General features: G+C 39.0%; 1 protein-coding gene across 1 annotated transcript; it reads left to right on the top strand.

The window, feature by feature from the left end:
- Positions 1–10,507: 10,507 nt before the first annotated feature.
- On the top strand, positions 10,508–16,106 carry LOC148849050 (uncharacterized). The gene is made up of 6 exons (XM_088949752.1): positions 10,508–10,780; positions 10,900–10,983; positions 11,116–11,200; positions 13,350–13,438; positions 13,965–14,076; positions 15,598–16,106. The coding sequence occupies exons 1-6, from the start codon at positions 10,751–10,753 to the stop codon at positions 15,777–15,779; spliced, it is 582 nt and encodes a 193-aa protein (XP_088805878.1). The 5' UTR covers positions 10,508–10,750; the 3' UTR covers positions 15,780–16,106.
- Positions 16,107–16,364: the final 258 nt, after the last annotated feature.

Below are 16,364 nucleotides of genomic sequence, written 5' to 3'. Positions count from 1 at the left end.
GGTTTCAGTTCACAGTAGAATAGGAGAAAGAATACCCAGAAGGGGAGAAGAAACCCTTTTGGGCGAGAAGGAATTAAAGAACGTGTTACAAACGGCGTGAAATAGAGACTACACGAGTCATCTTAGTGCACGTGTGTTATGACACGCGTCGCGCCTAGGTTTCGTGGGACGTTTTTAGGGGGGCAAGTCTTTGGGGGCAGATGCGAACCCGCCAGAAGGGTATCATACCAGAAGAACTTTGACCAATCAACCCCTCCTGAAATGTTGGTGAATACCTGCTAATTGGTAATTGATTACCACTTTAATGCTACCGGTTGATTGGTTACAAGTTTTTCAGATATAATGTCTTTGGTGCATCACAGATTTATCCTAATTAATAAACGAGAGCTAAAGTATTTGCATGATCAAATAAGTCTGCTGGCTAGAGTAACCCACAATGAACTGGATACTTGTAGCAAGAGTTCCCTTTGAAATAAAAACGAAAAAGAATCTGAGAGAAGAAAGTTTAAACCCACAATTGGCCATGTGAATCTAGATGAACTGGATACTTGTAGCAAGAGCCCCCTTGATAAAAAATGAGCAAGGCAAAATACGACAGCCATTGCTTTCATTTTTTTTTTTGGGAAAATTCCACTTTAATACCCTGAACTTTGGGAGTAGTGTGAAGTTAGTATCTGGACTTTCAAACGTATCACTGTAGTACCTAAACTTTTAAAAAGTGTTAAGTTGGTCCTTGCCATTAACTGATCGTCAGCTATCTATTGAAAATGTCAAAATTATCCTTCAAAAGAAGACACTGTTCATTGTCTTCTACCTTGAGACTGAATGGATTGAGGTGCTTGAGATTCTAGACTAATGAAGTCATTGTTTTCTATCTTTAGATCTGAAACACATTTTTGTCTAGTTATTTCTTTGCTTTTAGTTATTATTTCTCGCTATCATATTTCATGTTTTTCTCTTTTTTTCTTTGAAGATAACCGATTCAGTCTTAATGTAGAAGACAATGAATAGTGTCTTCTTTTGAAGGGTAGTTTTGACATTTTCAACAGATAACTGATGGTCGGTTAACGACGGGGATCAACTTGACACTTTTTGAAAGTTTAGGTATTGTAATGACACGTATGAAAGTTCGGGTACTAACTTGACACTACCCCCAAAGTTTAGGGTACTAAAGTAGAATTTCGCTTTCTTTATTATTATTATTATTATTTTGCTACTTGACACTAGTTTGCTGTGGAACTATTTTAATTTGCTTCTTGGTGACAAAACTGATTCACCGAGTACTCTTTGGTTACAATTGCCTCAGTTTGAGTCGTGCACTTGAGAGCCAAGTAAGAAGCCACCTCTTAACAAAGACATTGGTTTTAATTTTAAACAAGGTTCAGTTTCTATGGACCTTGAAAGCATCAGCCCTAGATTTAACACATGCATGTATGAGAGATATTTTCAAGTGTGGGTGGATGCCGGTGTTTCAAAGTGCTTGCGGAGTTCTTTGGGGAAGGAATTGAGATCCCATTGTGCATCAGAGACATCCAGCTGTATGAACCAAATGCTCAAGATTCTTAGGTGAAATATTTTTGCAAAGAGCAATATTACTAAGAGAGCTAAGAGCACCAATGCAAAATGCATGAGGGAGTTAAAATATTGATATATCAGGTGTATGGTATCCCTATTGATGCATGGATATAAAGGTTTTTTAAAATGCTAGTAAGTGTGCACGTGCTTTACATTTGGCAATTCTAGAGGATAATGATGATGATAGTAATAATGTATCAAAAAAAATTTATAAAATTCATGTATTTTTTATATTTTTTATATTTATTATTAATTGAATGCATATTGCACAAATCCAAATCTGATTATGTAAACACCTCATATCGGGCTGCAAAATTTTAGGTATCATTGGCAAGCCCAGTTGCTTGGTTGGATTCTGTTTTTTGTTACATTTTATCTTCTTAGTGTATCTTTTTTGTTCATTTATAAAAAAATGTAAGATTTAAATAGAGGAAATTGAATGATGTGAAAAGTAATAATTGAAAGTTAGCACATTTGATGCAAAAGTTGAACTATTGATCTCAGTCCAACAGGAAAATTAATTTCATTTTTGGCTAGTTTTAGATTATGTATTTCATTTTCATCATCAATAAAAATAATTATTGTTTATTACTCTTACTTTTTAATTTGGTTAATAAAAATATAGTAAATGTGTCTATTTTTTTCTATATTTTTGTAATTTTCTATATTTATTTCTATTTAAAAACTTTATTATCCGACTATGACTCAATGGGTTGACCAATTTGATTTGGATGGTTGACTTGCTTAGTCATCACTTAGATTATGGTTTTATATTGTTAAAAGTATTGGACATAGATCTAATTAGTAGCATTTGTTAGTGAAAAAAAAACTTAAATATAGGACTTAATAAGAGAGAATGGGAGTTAATACTTAAATATAAGGTTTAATGATAGGGGATTAAATGACGTGAAAAGCAATAATTGAAATTACATTTTCAACGCTCATAATTAGAGATGGACTAAATACACAAATATGAGAATTTTAGTTAAGAAAAGTTTCGCACCCTCCTTTATACTTTAAATAATAGTATAGAATAGGGTCTTAAATTTTTTATTCATAAATTTTGTTCATTTGGTTTACTATCTCAATTAAAGCCTTTTTATTTAAATGCAAATTTGCCCCTATGATAACTCAAGATGATAGAGTAAATTCTATCCAACTAAAGTTCTAGAAAATAAGGCCCATTCATAGTTTTACATGTAATATATTTGGTGGAATCTTTTAATACTTGTAAAATTAAAAAAAAAGTTAAAAAATAAAAAAACATAGGGTGTCATTGATATTGAAAGTAGGAGTTTTTCGTCCACATGGACAAACCTGTATTTACTACTTAGAGAGCATGCCTCACACCAACCACAGCATTTGCAGCCACATGTCAGCACTCGATTCTTGCTCGGTCCACTACCTGAACTTCCAATTAACCTCAAATGCCCAATTAAACTCCTTTAATCTCTCCAAAACACCCAAAAACCTAAGAAACTCAACTTTAAACCCAAAAGCCTTCAAATCCACTGTTAAATTTGTTCGATACAAATTCAATGGCCCTGATCAACCCCCGTCTATGCTTTGACCCTCATATCAGACATTACCACTAGACCCCAAACATCATAAAATACCTACCCATAAAATTTCAACTCAAGATTCCTCTGTTTACCCCTTCACTAAGCAAAGATTCCATTCTGATGCCTCTCGTTAGCCTCAACACTTAGAAAATAGATTCCCTTGATCTTAACATATCTGAACCAATCAAACCACACCATTAAACTTCGGATACATCAAAATGCCTGCTCATAAATTTTTAACCCTAGATTCCCCCATCTGCCCTTTCATCAAACCAATATTCCATTTTGGATCATCTCATTGACCAAAATTCCTACGATCTTGACCCTCCATGACTAATCAAACATCATTATCAGATCGCAGACATCTCTAAATACCCACTTGTAAAATTTCAGCCAAAGCACCTTTGTTTACCCCTTCATCGCACCTAGATTCCATTTCGAGATTCCAGATTGACCGGATTCCAAATCCTTCTGATCTGGGCCCAGATAGCCCTATATGACGTCACCAATCACCTCAGACTGTCCTAAAACCCTACCTTGTGAAATTTCACCCAAATCTACCTTTATTTGACCCTTCATCACACCAAGATTCCATTTTGAGGCTTTAGATTAACCAAATAAAGCCCTTTCCAGATCTGCCCAATCCAGACCCATTTGGCCCAATCTGGCCATACCAATCAACTCAGAATGTCCAAAAACCTCATCCTGACAAATTTTAACTCATAAGGCTTACACTATCTCTAATGGAAACCTAAAATGACGATAATGGATTTCAACTGTGTTTGAGATTTGGTTTTGCATAATATATTTATATGATATATATTATGTTTAATGAAAATGTTTGCAAAAGGTTTTAATTTCAGTGATCCATCCAAGCAGAGAGTATGGCACTATACCTTGCAGCCAGGGGAGAGGTCCTTCCCTATCGGGTAGTGTTGTGATCATTATGGGCCAAGAGGTTAAGTGTAAGAGACCATTAAGGACTGGTTACTTGATGGGCTTTATCTTACTTAAGCCCATTACCCTTGGGTCTTTATAGGATGGTTGAATTCAATGACCATTTAAGTGTAAATGTTGAGCCCATATTGAGCCTATAGTGATGTGCTTAGGGGTCATTGCGTTTAATAGTGAATTTGGCCAAGCCCTATGTGGACTTATGTGAAGTCACTACGTGGTCTCACGCCATACAAATCAGGCCTAAGTTGACCATGCAACATTTTGGATCGTGAGCCTTTGAAGGAAATGGGCCTAAAGCCCATAATTAATGAGATTAAGTAAGTTGTCACATGACAACTTATGCCAAATATGGGTTTGGAAATGGGTATGGAGCACCCATCCTCTTAAGAGGATAAGGCTTATCTCTTATTAGAGTCCAGATCCAAATTAGATTTGGATAATCTCCTAATTTGCATATGAGAGTGCTCCATAAGGAGATAAAAGAAGAAGAGGGTAAACCCGACTACAACATAACTCTCTCTTGTTCTCTTTTGTCTTCCAAGAAGAGAGAACAAGAGATTTGGAATCTGGTTCGATCCAAGAAAAATTTAGAGGAATTTCTCTTTTGTTTTTTCATCTTATGAGAGAATAAGAGGGTGAACTAGACTACAACACAACTCTCTCTGATTTTTGCAAGAAAAATTTAGAGGAATTTCAGGCTCACCTTCCCCTAGCTCGATCCAAGTAGTTGGGTTGTAGTTTTACTGAAAATTATGTTGTTGAATCAACTTCACCTATACACTGTGTCAACTTCAGTGGATGTTGGTTTTAGGACTGATTTGGGCATAAACTTCCACCTTTGAATCTGTGTTTGTAGTATCCGTATCAGGTATAAATCTCCCTCTTTGTTTGGTTTCAAATCTAGTTTGGTTCAGTGCAAGACCGATCCTAAAAAAATGAAGTTTTTCAAAACATAGAGAATTCGATTCCTAGAAGGATTAGGAAATTTTTGAAATTTCGCCTAGCCATCTAGCATGGTTCGGTCATCCATATGATGGATCCTAACCCTTCCAACAATGTTCACCATAGAGTCCCTCACAGATCTCTCGGAGTACATATTCGGCTTTGCTAGGTCGGAGACATCGCAAGAAAGGAAGAATGAATGACTTCCTATACAGTTGTTCGCCAATTATGACATAGTCAGATGACTTGCTTTCGATCTTCCGAGTTGCATTTCGATCTTAGGGCAACACTTCGTCGCCTAGATACTTGAAGAGTGGATCCATCTAACTCGATTATGTGACCTGCACCGGAGCGACCTCCTCTTCTATCATCTTCTCTATGCTAGGGCGTGATAGGCCTTTTATGTAGACCATCCTCCTAGTGTTGTCCATAGAGGCGGCTAGCTTTGAAAGCACGTCAGCTTGGGCATTCTCGGACCTTGGTATTTGGTGGATGAAGAATGAATCAAACTATCTGATCAATTTACGCACCTTTTCTAAATGCCAAATCATCATTGGCTCCCGAGCTTCATAATGTTAGTTTACCTGATTCACCATGAGCTGGGAGTCACTGCATGCTTTTACATTCCTTGCATCGACCTCCTTTGTAAGGGATATGATGACAATGAGGGCTTCATACTTATCTTTGTTGTTAGATGCCTGAAATCTGAACTATAGAGCATACTCCAACGTCAACTCGTCGAGCCCTAATAGAATCAACCTAACTCCAATGCCTCTTTAGTTGAATGAGTGGTCCACATAGAGGATCCAAGACTCTTCATCCCAGTTGGGAGATGGTTCCGCACTAGCAGATGCCTCCAGACTGGATGCAAGCTCATCCAGTGCTGAGGTCAATGAGTTGAATGTGTATTCTGCTACGAAGTCCGCCAAGGCTTGTTCTTTGATCACTGGGTGTAGTTCGAATAAGATGTCGTACTCATTGAACTCGATGGCCCACTTCATTAATCTTTCTGAGACCTCTGGCTTTTGTAGCACTTGGCAGAGGGGTAGATTGGTGAGGACGACGATAGTGTGGGCTTGAAAGTAAGGTTACAACTTTCAAGCTGATATGATAAGAGCGAACACGAGCTTCTCTATATCCGGGTATTTGGTCTTGGCTACATGTAAGACCTTTCTCATGTAGTAAACGGGTCACTGCACTTAATGTATGTTCTAGACCAATACCGAGCTGACTATCTCGTTGCTCACAGAGAGGTATAATTGAAGTTTGTCCCAAAGCTTTGGCTTTATCAATAACCGTGCCAAGCTGAGGTACTACTTAACCTCATCGAAAGTGAGTTGACACTATCGGTTCACTTGAAGTCTTTAGCCTTTTTGTGGCTTGGAAAAATGGAAGGCACTGCCCTACCGACCTTGACATGAAACGGTTGAGGGCGGTGATCCGACATGTTAACCTTTGGACTTCTTTAATGGACCTCAAAAGCTACATATCTAAAATTGCCTTAATCTTTTTGGGGTTGGCTTCGATACCATGTCGGGTGACTATGTAACTGAGGAACTTACCTGATATGACACTAAAGACACTTGTTCGGGTTGAATTTCAAGTTATATTTTTTTAGAACGATAAATATGTTGGTCAAATCAATGATAAGAGAACTAGAACTTTTACTCTTTGCAAATATATCATCTACGTAAACTTCTACTTTATTTCTAATTAAATTTGAAAATATTTTGTTTACGAGATGTTGGTAGGTCGCCTTGGCATTCTTTAGGCAAAAAGGCATGATCTTTTAACAATGCAGCCTAGTTTAGTTAGAAAATTTGTTCTATCTTGGTCCGTTGGATCCATCTGGATCTAGTTGTAACCAAAGTAGGTGTCCATGAAGCTCAATATATAGCTCAAACCTTGAGGTGGCATCTACCAGTTTATTTATTCTTCGAAGTGGGAAGCTATCCTTTGGGTAGACTTAGTTCAGGTTGGTATAGTCGATGCACATACACCACTTCTCGTTTGCCTTTTTGATGAGCATCATGTTTACTATCTAGCTTGGATACTCCACTTTTCTAATGAAGTCGACACTAAAGAGCTTCCCAACCTCTTTGTCAATGGTCCTCTACCGCTCTAGGGCAAAGTTCATTTTCCTCTGCTTTACAGGTCTAACCAAGGGATTTATGTTAACTCTATGAGTAATAATAGAGGGGTCTATGCCGGGCATGCCAGCAAGCGACCAGGCAAACACATCAACATTTGAATGTAAAAAACTTTCCAGTTTGGAGAGTTGAGGTTCTTTGAGTCGTGACCCGATTGGTCCCCATGTACCATTCCAGTTTGGAGAGTTGAGGTTCTTTGAGTAGTTCCAGGTTGACCACCATGTAACATTTCTGGGACTCCAATTGGTCCCCATGTACCATTCCAACTCCATGCTTAGTAGGGAATTTCATAACCAAGTGATATGTGAATACTATAGTTCGGAGTGCGTGCAAGATGGGGCAGCCAAGAATGGCCTTGTATGGTGATTGGGTGTCAACAACTAAGAAGTTGTGTTTGAACAAAATCTTGTTCGATGCGGTCTCTACTGTAATCAACAAGTTGATTCTTCCTAGAGGTCGGACGACGTCCTCACTGAAACTGACCAGTGGCACATTGGTAGGGATGAGGTCCTTCCTCTACAGTTGCATCTTCTTGAAGGCCTCCAGGAACAAGATGTCTACCGAGTTGCCATTGTCCACCAAGATGCACTTCACCTCGTAGTTGTAGATGATGGGCGTCATCATGGGGGTAGTTAACCCCTTTCATGTCATCTTCGGTGAAGTAGATCACCTCCTCTGTCCTCAGCCACTTGGGTGGTTCTTTCCTCATCATTGCTCAAGTCGTGCACCAATACCTTTCCAACGAATGAGTTGCAACCTGCTACTATGGACCCACTGGTGATCGTGTGGATCACCCTAGCGAATGGTTGTTCGTTTTGTTGGGGTTGGTCTATCTGTGAGTTCCTCGATGGCTCAACAGCTCAGCCCTCCTTCTTGATAAAATTTTCAGGTATTCTCATCAAATGAGCTCCTCAATCTCATCCTTCAGGTTCCAATATTTCTCCATGTTGTGCTCCTTCACTTTATGGAAGTGGTAGTCGGCCGACTTGATCTTTATTAAGATCTCCCCTCCTTACGTTTAGTGTTGTATAGTTCTTGTGCTTCACAGGGGGAGTCCTAGAGCATTTGGATGATGACATGGAACGGTTGGCCACCTATTGTCTCTCCAACTACACTTGCAACTACTCTCATCTCGTTCATCGTTGTGTTCTTTCCTCTTGCCAGCTTCGATGAGCTCTTCTTGCACGTGAAGCGTCTCCTTGACATTCATGTATTTCTAGGCTTGCTTGATGAACTTTCCCATGTCTTGTGGGGGGTTCTTCACAAGCGACCTTCTCAAGTAGGGGTCCCAGATGTTGTGGATCGTTGTGGTCATCTGTACGGTAGGGTTAAGGTTCTAGGTTTGTAGGGACTCTTCGGGCAATGTCTACTAGTGGTGAAGTGGATCGTGAACAAGTTGATGAATTGGTCCTAGGTTTTGATGGAGCCCAAGGCCAGTGCTGAGTACCACATCTAAGCATCCTAGCCGAATGTGGTCGGGAAGGCGAGGCATAAACTTGCCTTGTTTGCTTTATGTAGGTGCATCATAGCTTAATTGGAAGCTTTCAACTTGGTTAACTAGGTCAATCGTTCCATCGTAAATCTCCAGGCTTGAGGCCTTGGAGTCCTTGGGCTAGGGCTCAGCAAGGATCTCGACTGATAGGGGTGAAGCTTGGGTGCATGGAGGCGCACCTGAGTTGTTTGACCATTTGGCTTCCTAATCTGTAGCTAGGCTCGTCTAACGATCCTCCACCTTAGGACCAAGCCAGGTCTTGATAGGCCTCACGCCTAGAGCGCCTCTTGCGCCTATTTTTCGCCTGGACCCTGACTTCGAAGCCATGTTGTCCGACCTATCTGAGGTGGTTGCCTTGCTAATCTCCTCATCAAGGACATAAGTGGTGTCCCATGCTTCAAAAGTTTAGGTCCTTGCGGGATTCTCCGAGACATCGAGTTTATGTCTATCCTTTGGTGGGATGATCGATCGATTGATGTTCTGGTTTGGGTTTTGATTCTAGGGAAACGATTGTGTCTACAACGGCACCTAGGGCTACATTGGCCCAAGAGCGGCGAAATGCTGCTCCCAGGATTGCACGGGGAGGTCCATGCTTCACATGCACTGCATCAGATCTTGGAATTGCCAATGATCCACACTGGTAGGAACCACTGAGGCTTTGATTGCCTATGTTTGCCCCTAATGGAGGTTCCTTTGTTCTGGTTGTTCTTCGGCGAAGACATATTGAAATCAAAATTAAAGCAGTGAGAGGATGAACTAACTTTTTATTCAGTATTCCCACAGACGGTGCCAATGGATAGAGGTCGAATCGCCCAACTTCCCTATTGGAGAACAACTCAAATGGGTGAGTACTGAGGTCAATAGTTCAATATGCAAGAAGCAAGAGATCAGAGTACCCAGGGGTTTGGACCCAAGCTAGGCACTCCAATGCTTAAGATAGTCGAGCTTAGTGAGCAAGAGAGCGAAGGGAGATTAAGAAAGCAAGAGAGTTAGTTGCACTTAATTGCACGTACCTTGTGAAGGCGTGGAGGTGCCTTTTTATAGGCCTCGAGGTCCAAGAGACATGCTCGAGATATCTAAGAGCGATAGGCCTTATCAGCCTATTGTTTTTGGGGCATGTTCTACCGGCATTGGTGATGATCCTCATCTAGTCCCTCCGAAGCATGCGAGATCGGAGTCAACCCTGCCAATTGGAGACGCCATCTATTTTGGAACTGATAAGTATGCTAACCGGATAAGGACAGCTTGCCATGTAGGTCAATACCTTAAAGGTTGACTGGCTATTCAAGTCATTGGCTGCCTAAGTGGGGAAGTCAAGCTAGCATCTGAAATCATTGGCTTGTTCTCTCGAGGTGATGCGCTCCATTCTGGTGTGGAGCGACATGCCAGTCGAGATGTAATTCGGGCTGGTCGACTTAGATTGATCTAACTAAGTTGCCCTCACATGACACCACGTGGCTTGAAATGAAAACCACGTGGCTTGAAAGGGCAAATCACCCTCTTCACTTGGGATCATTTTTTGAGTGATTTGCAAAATGAAAGCAACTTATCCTTGGGAGATGTTCCTTGGAAAATCACCCTCTTCACACCGACCTCACATGCACATCTCACCATGCATTTGGAATATCTCCCGTAAATAATAACGTATAAATACGGGAAATGTTCCCAATGCATGGTGGGATGTATTTGTGAGGTCGGTGTGGAACGCCCTTTGTGAGGAACAAATCCGGTCTCACCAAAACGGTGTGGGCCATAGCTTACTCCAGGTTGCACGGAGCGGTGTACTGTATCCGTATACACGATAAACCTTTTTATTTGTAGAGTAATGCGCGGTTGAAGCTAGCAAAAGCCGTTTCCGGTTTCCTCAAAATCCCAAATTCCCAACCCCATTCAATCCTTTCATCTTTGCCTCCAATTGTGAGTCGTCTCGTCGTGGTTGTTCCCGCCAGAGCTGACAAGCTGACGACTCACAGTAAACGTTCTTCTACTGCATCTTTCTTCCAAACCTTCTCTTCCATATTATCAATAATAGCACTTTCAGTATCAGTCCGTACAATCCAATTGCCTCCGCAATGGGTTCCTCGGAATCCACTCTTTCGCAGGTACTCCTTGTGCCCCTGTGAGGCTGTGATTTCTTCTTCTTCTTCTTCTTTTTAATTTCTATGCAGTTCTACTAATCTCTCTCTCCCTTGTTTTTTTTTCCTTCTGCCAATGTACAAAGGAACCTGCCGATGAGATCACTACCGTCTCCGAGAGAGTAGAGGACGTTGATCCCCTTTTAGACCGTATTAAATCTCTCCAACTAGTGAGTTCTAATTTAGTTTTGCATTTGTTTCCATGGTTTCCTTTTTTTTCTCTTTTTTTTTTTCCTCGCAGTTTTAGGGTTTTAATAGTTTGGTTGCTGCGTGAGGTCTAATTTCTGTTGTTTTGATGGCAGTCAACTCCGATACTGACGTCTCCGCCGGAGGAGAGCAGCTTGACTGATATTCTCGTGAGAAAGCCGTCATCGGCTTCGGTTCCAGGTTGGTTTGTTTTAGCTTAGGAACTCTACGATTTACACTCTTGCGCCTCTGTTGTTTTTCTCTTGAAATCATTGAATTCTGATCCTCCTGGAATTATTTATTTATTTATTTTACCACATAATTGAATTTTCACAAAAATAGACTTCTGACTTCTGAGATGGGTTTGCTTGGTATTATTGTTTATTTGATCTGAAGATAAGTACTTGCTTGTGCATTTACATCGGACTTCCAGTTCCAGGCGTTCATCATAAAATCTTATGCTCTTAACCTTAGCAAGAAATACAGGGTTTTTCTTTTAATTTCTTCTTAATTGACGCACGGAATACAAGTTTTAGAAGTTTTCTTCACTTTGAAATAGAGTTCTCCATCCTAATTTTTATTTGGGGGAAATGCAAGCATGGACAAGGTCGGAAGTCGGTACATTGTGCATTGTGATAGTGTATGAGCCGCTCTGTTTAATTAATAACTGAAAACGAAAATGAAAAAATGGTAGATACGGTAGCATCCTCTGTGGGCAGAAACTGTCCATGTATAGTCAACAATGTTATGGTTCTGGATTGTAGTCACTAGAACTATCCATCAAAGGGGACATGGCTGCTCTAAACATTTGTATACAGAGTTAAAGAGCACAAACACCAAAAAAAAAACTGCAATGGTCTTCTCTGCCTTAGTCTATTTCCCTCATTTTATCACCCCTCAGTGCTACTCCTAGGTTCCTTCAAGTTAGTTCATTTTTTGTCCTATCCTTTCTAGTTTTCCCACTCATCCATGTAGGTTTTCTTTCCGAGTCTTTTCACACGGTAAGCTAGCTTGGGCTGCAAAAGTTAGGAGTCCCTAGATTCCTCATCCTCATCTTCATGGAAAAATTTTCAGCCCTAAAGACATTGCTGTTTGTTCTAGATAAACTGTATTTTACCAGAAACTTTTAAGTTAAAAAAAAAAAGAAAAAAAGAATAGTAGAGGACTATCATAAATTGAACTAAAGTCCACTCAAAAATCCAAATAATCAGACAGTCCAACCACCTTCTGAGTTCTTTTTTTTTTCTGTTTTTAAGATTTTGATAAGCACCTTCTGAGTGCTGTCTGAGTGTATCAGTGCCTACTGCAGCTTTGAAAGTGTTGAGTGGGGTTTGAATACATTCTTTGATCCACGTGCCATGATGATCTAGAGCAGTGTTTTTAACCTGCAGTTGAACCAGATGGCCAAGACCATTCACACGCACCATCCAGTCACATTTTCAGGTCCTTTACACCCTAAACTGTTCAGTTGCAGAAATAGTGTTGACTTGTTCATGACCTTGTGACCTGGCCAGTTGAACCACTGAACCATTTGACCCTTCTTTCAAAAACTAAAAAAAAAAAAAAAAAAAAAGAAGGAACCGGTTGACCCAGTTAATGGATCACACATTATTCTCTTTTCCTTTTTTTTTTGGTATTTTGATCCAATAATTCTCATTTATCACAGTTATTTTTGTTTAATATGATGAATATTTAATATGCAACATACACCCAGTTTTTTATATAATTTATTTATTTTTATATATTTTTATTTAATGATGTCTCTGGTTGATCTGTTTGGCATGGATGGTTGAATCACTGATCTCACCCTGACAGAAAAACAGTTCCTTTCCCAGGTCAGTTTTTAAAACACTGATCTGGAGTAGCTTTTGCTTTGAAGCAAAAGATATCACTTTTAGAATTGTTGGCATGGTACTGCTGAAACTAAATGGTTATACTCTAAATTTTAATAGCCTATCTCATTTTTCAATTATCATACTCAATCTAGCTCAAAGGTTTGCCGATGCATGCATTTATGGAAAGATATCCACTTTGCCCCAAAGATCTCACAGGTTCACCCTTTATGGTTATACATGACATATGTCTTCTATTAGTGCTGTTTGTCTTGATCAAAAGCTCAGTAATTCGTTGTTCATGGGATTATTATCCCATTTATTTGGTTTCTTTCTCACTTCTTTGGGATTTGAGCATGTGATTTTTAAATTTGTGCTGTATTCTCATTATTATTTACTTCTAGCCTTCCACATTGCTCCTTTGCTTCCAAAATCTATTTGAGCAAAAAAATTTCAGGTCAGTTTGCTGATAAATAAAATACAGGTCACATTTTGTAATTTAGTCCTCATTGCTACAGGTACTCTAAACCCCAAGGTGCTGTTAGAGCTCTTTTCAATGTACCGTGATTGGCAGGAAGAGAAAGCCAAAAAGATCAGCCAGAAACAAGTACCTCCCTGCACAATTCAAATTTAATGTTAAAGAGTTATTAATTTATACTGTATTCTAGAACACTTTCATCTAGGCTTATGCATACTTCCCAATATTGCAACTTAAATCGTTTGTATTTTGATTGCTCTTGAGTGAACCATGCAGTTCAGGCTTGCAATATATTTCAACTAATTTTTTTATTAGAGTAGAAAATATATGATCCTTTGATTTTGATGTGGAGAGAACGCAGCCATCACGGGAATTGGTTTCTATTGACATATAATGATTATCTGGTCATGTGCCTATTATGTGGCGAAGCAATTTTAGATTTTTGTGCATATCTTCTGGATAATTTTTTGATAGAACAATTGAGATTCCTTTTTCCCAACTCATTCTAACAATTGAGCATGCAAAGCCTGTAATCCTCTGCCTAGGACAAAAAATGAACTGCATAGCTGTAGAAAAGTTGAGTTCGTACTTTGTACCACTCTTCGTAAGAACTTGGAGACATCGACATACTGCAACCTACTACTAATTTTTGCAGGAGGAGATAGAGAACAGAATAGAAGTGGCAGATGCTTTGGCAGTAAAACTTCTTCAGCGTTTCAATTACTCAGTATCAACTATGAGGACAACTGCTTATCATCTCTCTGGAGGTAGCTCACTTGCTTTTCTTTTTATATCTTTTATGGGTAACTTTTGCACAGGGCAAGGGGCATCACTTAAAGTAATTCATGCATACTAAATACAATTCCCACACCCTGGTGTGTCTGGCTGTCTTCAGCATAAATTATTGAATCAATTTACAACCTCTTGGATAGCTCATAGGCCATGGGAAAACTTGATTTTACAGGAAACCATCAGTTGGAATATATGCCAATTGACAAAAACACCCTTGAACTGCTCAAAGTCCAAGGGTTAAGTGGACTATTTTCTAGGCAACCAACTAGGCAGGTAGTATAGATATGAACATAGAAAACTTAAACACGAGCAAATAATTATTCCCCCTCTATATATTGATATGATTTTGTAGCCTCTCCTTTCTTTTTTGTCAATAGGAGGGCACGTAGAGTTAAAAATAGTACTTTTTTTCTGCATGTGTGCATCTCTTTTTCTTTGAAAAAGGGATGTATGTTACTGAAGATCTTGTCATTATTTCTGAAAATCAAGTTTAAGTTGTTTACATACATTGAACAAATAATACATTTATTTATTCATTTATTGCACCTAGGCATGGATTGTCTTGCCTAGGCATCGCTTAGCTGTCTTATCCGTGTATAAATGACTAATTGCTGGCTTTGTATCATGTGTTGGCTCAATCATTTGTTTTGTTGGAAGGGAAAATGCAATACCCCAGTTGTATGAATCTTCTGTACTGCAAAATGATGGCGCGACCAAAGTTGGGGTCTTCTAACCTAGTTTTTTGATGAGCGAAAATTTCAGACTTTCTTTCAGGTTTAGAAAAAAGAAAGAAAGTTCCAACTAATGAAAAATATTCTGAACAAAAACAACATATATTATTTTATTATTTAATCAAGTGTTATATATTCAATGTATAACTAATTAAAATGGTGGAAAACATGTAATTTCATCTGACAATGTTATAGAATAAATACCTATCCAGGGACCTCATCAGCTTAAGCCGTTAGCTTTTATGCTAGGTCCCTGAATAGGTATTTAGGCTCAGTTTGGAAGCAGTACAAATGCAAATATGTACAGTGTAAATACATACAAAATATAAGGTATTGCGCTCTACATATTTGCATTTGTACTCCTTTCAAACTCAGCCTTTTTTCTCTAACAGACAATCCAAAGTCCGAAAGTCTGAGACTATTTGCATGCCAAGTTATTTTGTTTCAAAGGGTAAGATAATCAAATAGGGAGATCCCTTTCTGTGCTAATGTGCCAGGGGTGGTAGCAGCAGTAACAGCAGGATATTAGGTCATCAGTTAAGTAACCTTTTTACTAATGAATCAACACTTGGAGAAAACACTTGCGAGGTTTCCTATTTCTGTTCAAGGGATATCTGCCCCAAAATGTGCTTAAACGCCCATGTTATCAGGCATTCCTTGTTTTGTTTCCTGTACTATTTACTTCATGAATTTCCTTTTCTAGAAGTTTTAGCAATAAAAAAATGCATCTAATGGTTATTGCGTTATATGGGAAATGGTATGCAGTTCACTCATTGCAAGTGGAGGTTGGGGAGCTGAAAGGAAGGCTGACCGAGGTATTAAGTAATTGTGATGCATTGTGTAAGAGAATTGCTACAGAGGGGCCAGAGTCGCTTCGATCATCCATCAAACCGTTTCCTGCAATAACTGCGGATATAGTGCCTAGTCATGACTCTTCTGCTAGTTAAGCCCAAGTTACCCTGATTTTGGATTTTTGTAAATATTCAACAACCTTCCCACAGGCAACTTCTCTCCAGTGGATGCATTTTAATATTATTTTTCTTTATTTCTTTATTTTTTTATTTTTTTTTTCTTTTTGTTTAAGCAAAAAAGTATGGGTGGGAGGAGCCGACTCAATGTCTTCTCAGCTTTGTATTACGTTTGATACCGGAAGTGTCGAGAGATGCAGCATCTAAACCGAATAGTCTGAAACTGCCATGTTAATGTTAAGATGGACATTTTCTGTGGTTCCAGTGCTAAGAAAAACTGAAATGAAATCACTTTTGTTCCATGTAGCATCCTCGAGCCACCTCATTTTTTGTTCCATGTTAGGTGGATGTAGTTCTATAATTCTGTTACCCTATTCTGAGTGCAGGCTGCTGTAATTAGGGGTGTTTGTAATTGAATTTGATTCGGTTTGAAAAAGATCATAGGCCAAATTAATGAACGGCAAATTTCTTAAACTACTCTTATAATTTAGCTAATTGACTAAGCCAAATTAATAAATGGAAAAATTCTTAAACTATCTTTATGATTTAGCTAATTGACACTAA

The sequence above is a fragment of the Nelumbo lutea genome, chromosome 6 (assembly GCF_056320005.1).
Source record: "Nelumbo lutea isolate HS-2025 chromosome 6, American lotus-T2T, whole genome shotgun sequence".
In the NCBI taxonomy this organism is placed as follows: Eukaryota; Viridiplantae; Streptophyta; class Magnoliopsida; order Proteales; family Nelumbonaceae; genus Nelumbo; species Nelumbo lutea.
Note: the sequence above shows the minus strand (reverse complement) of the source record. Positions and strands in the feature narration are given on the sequence as shown.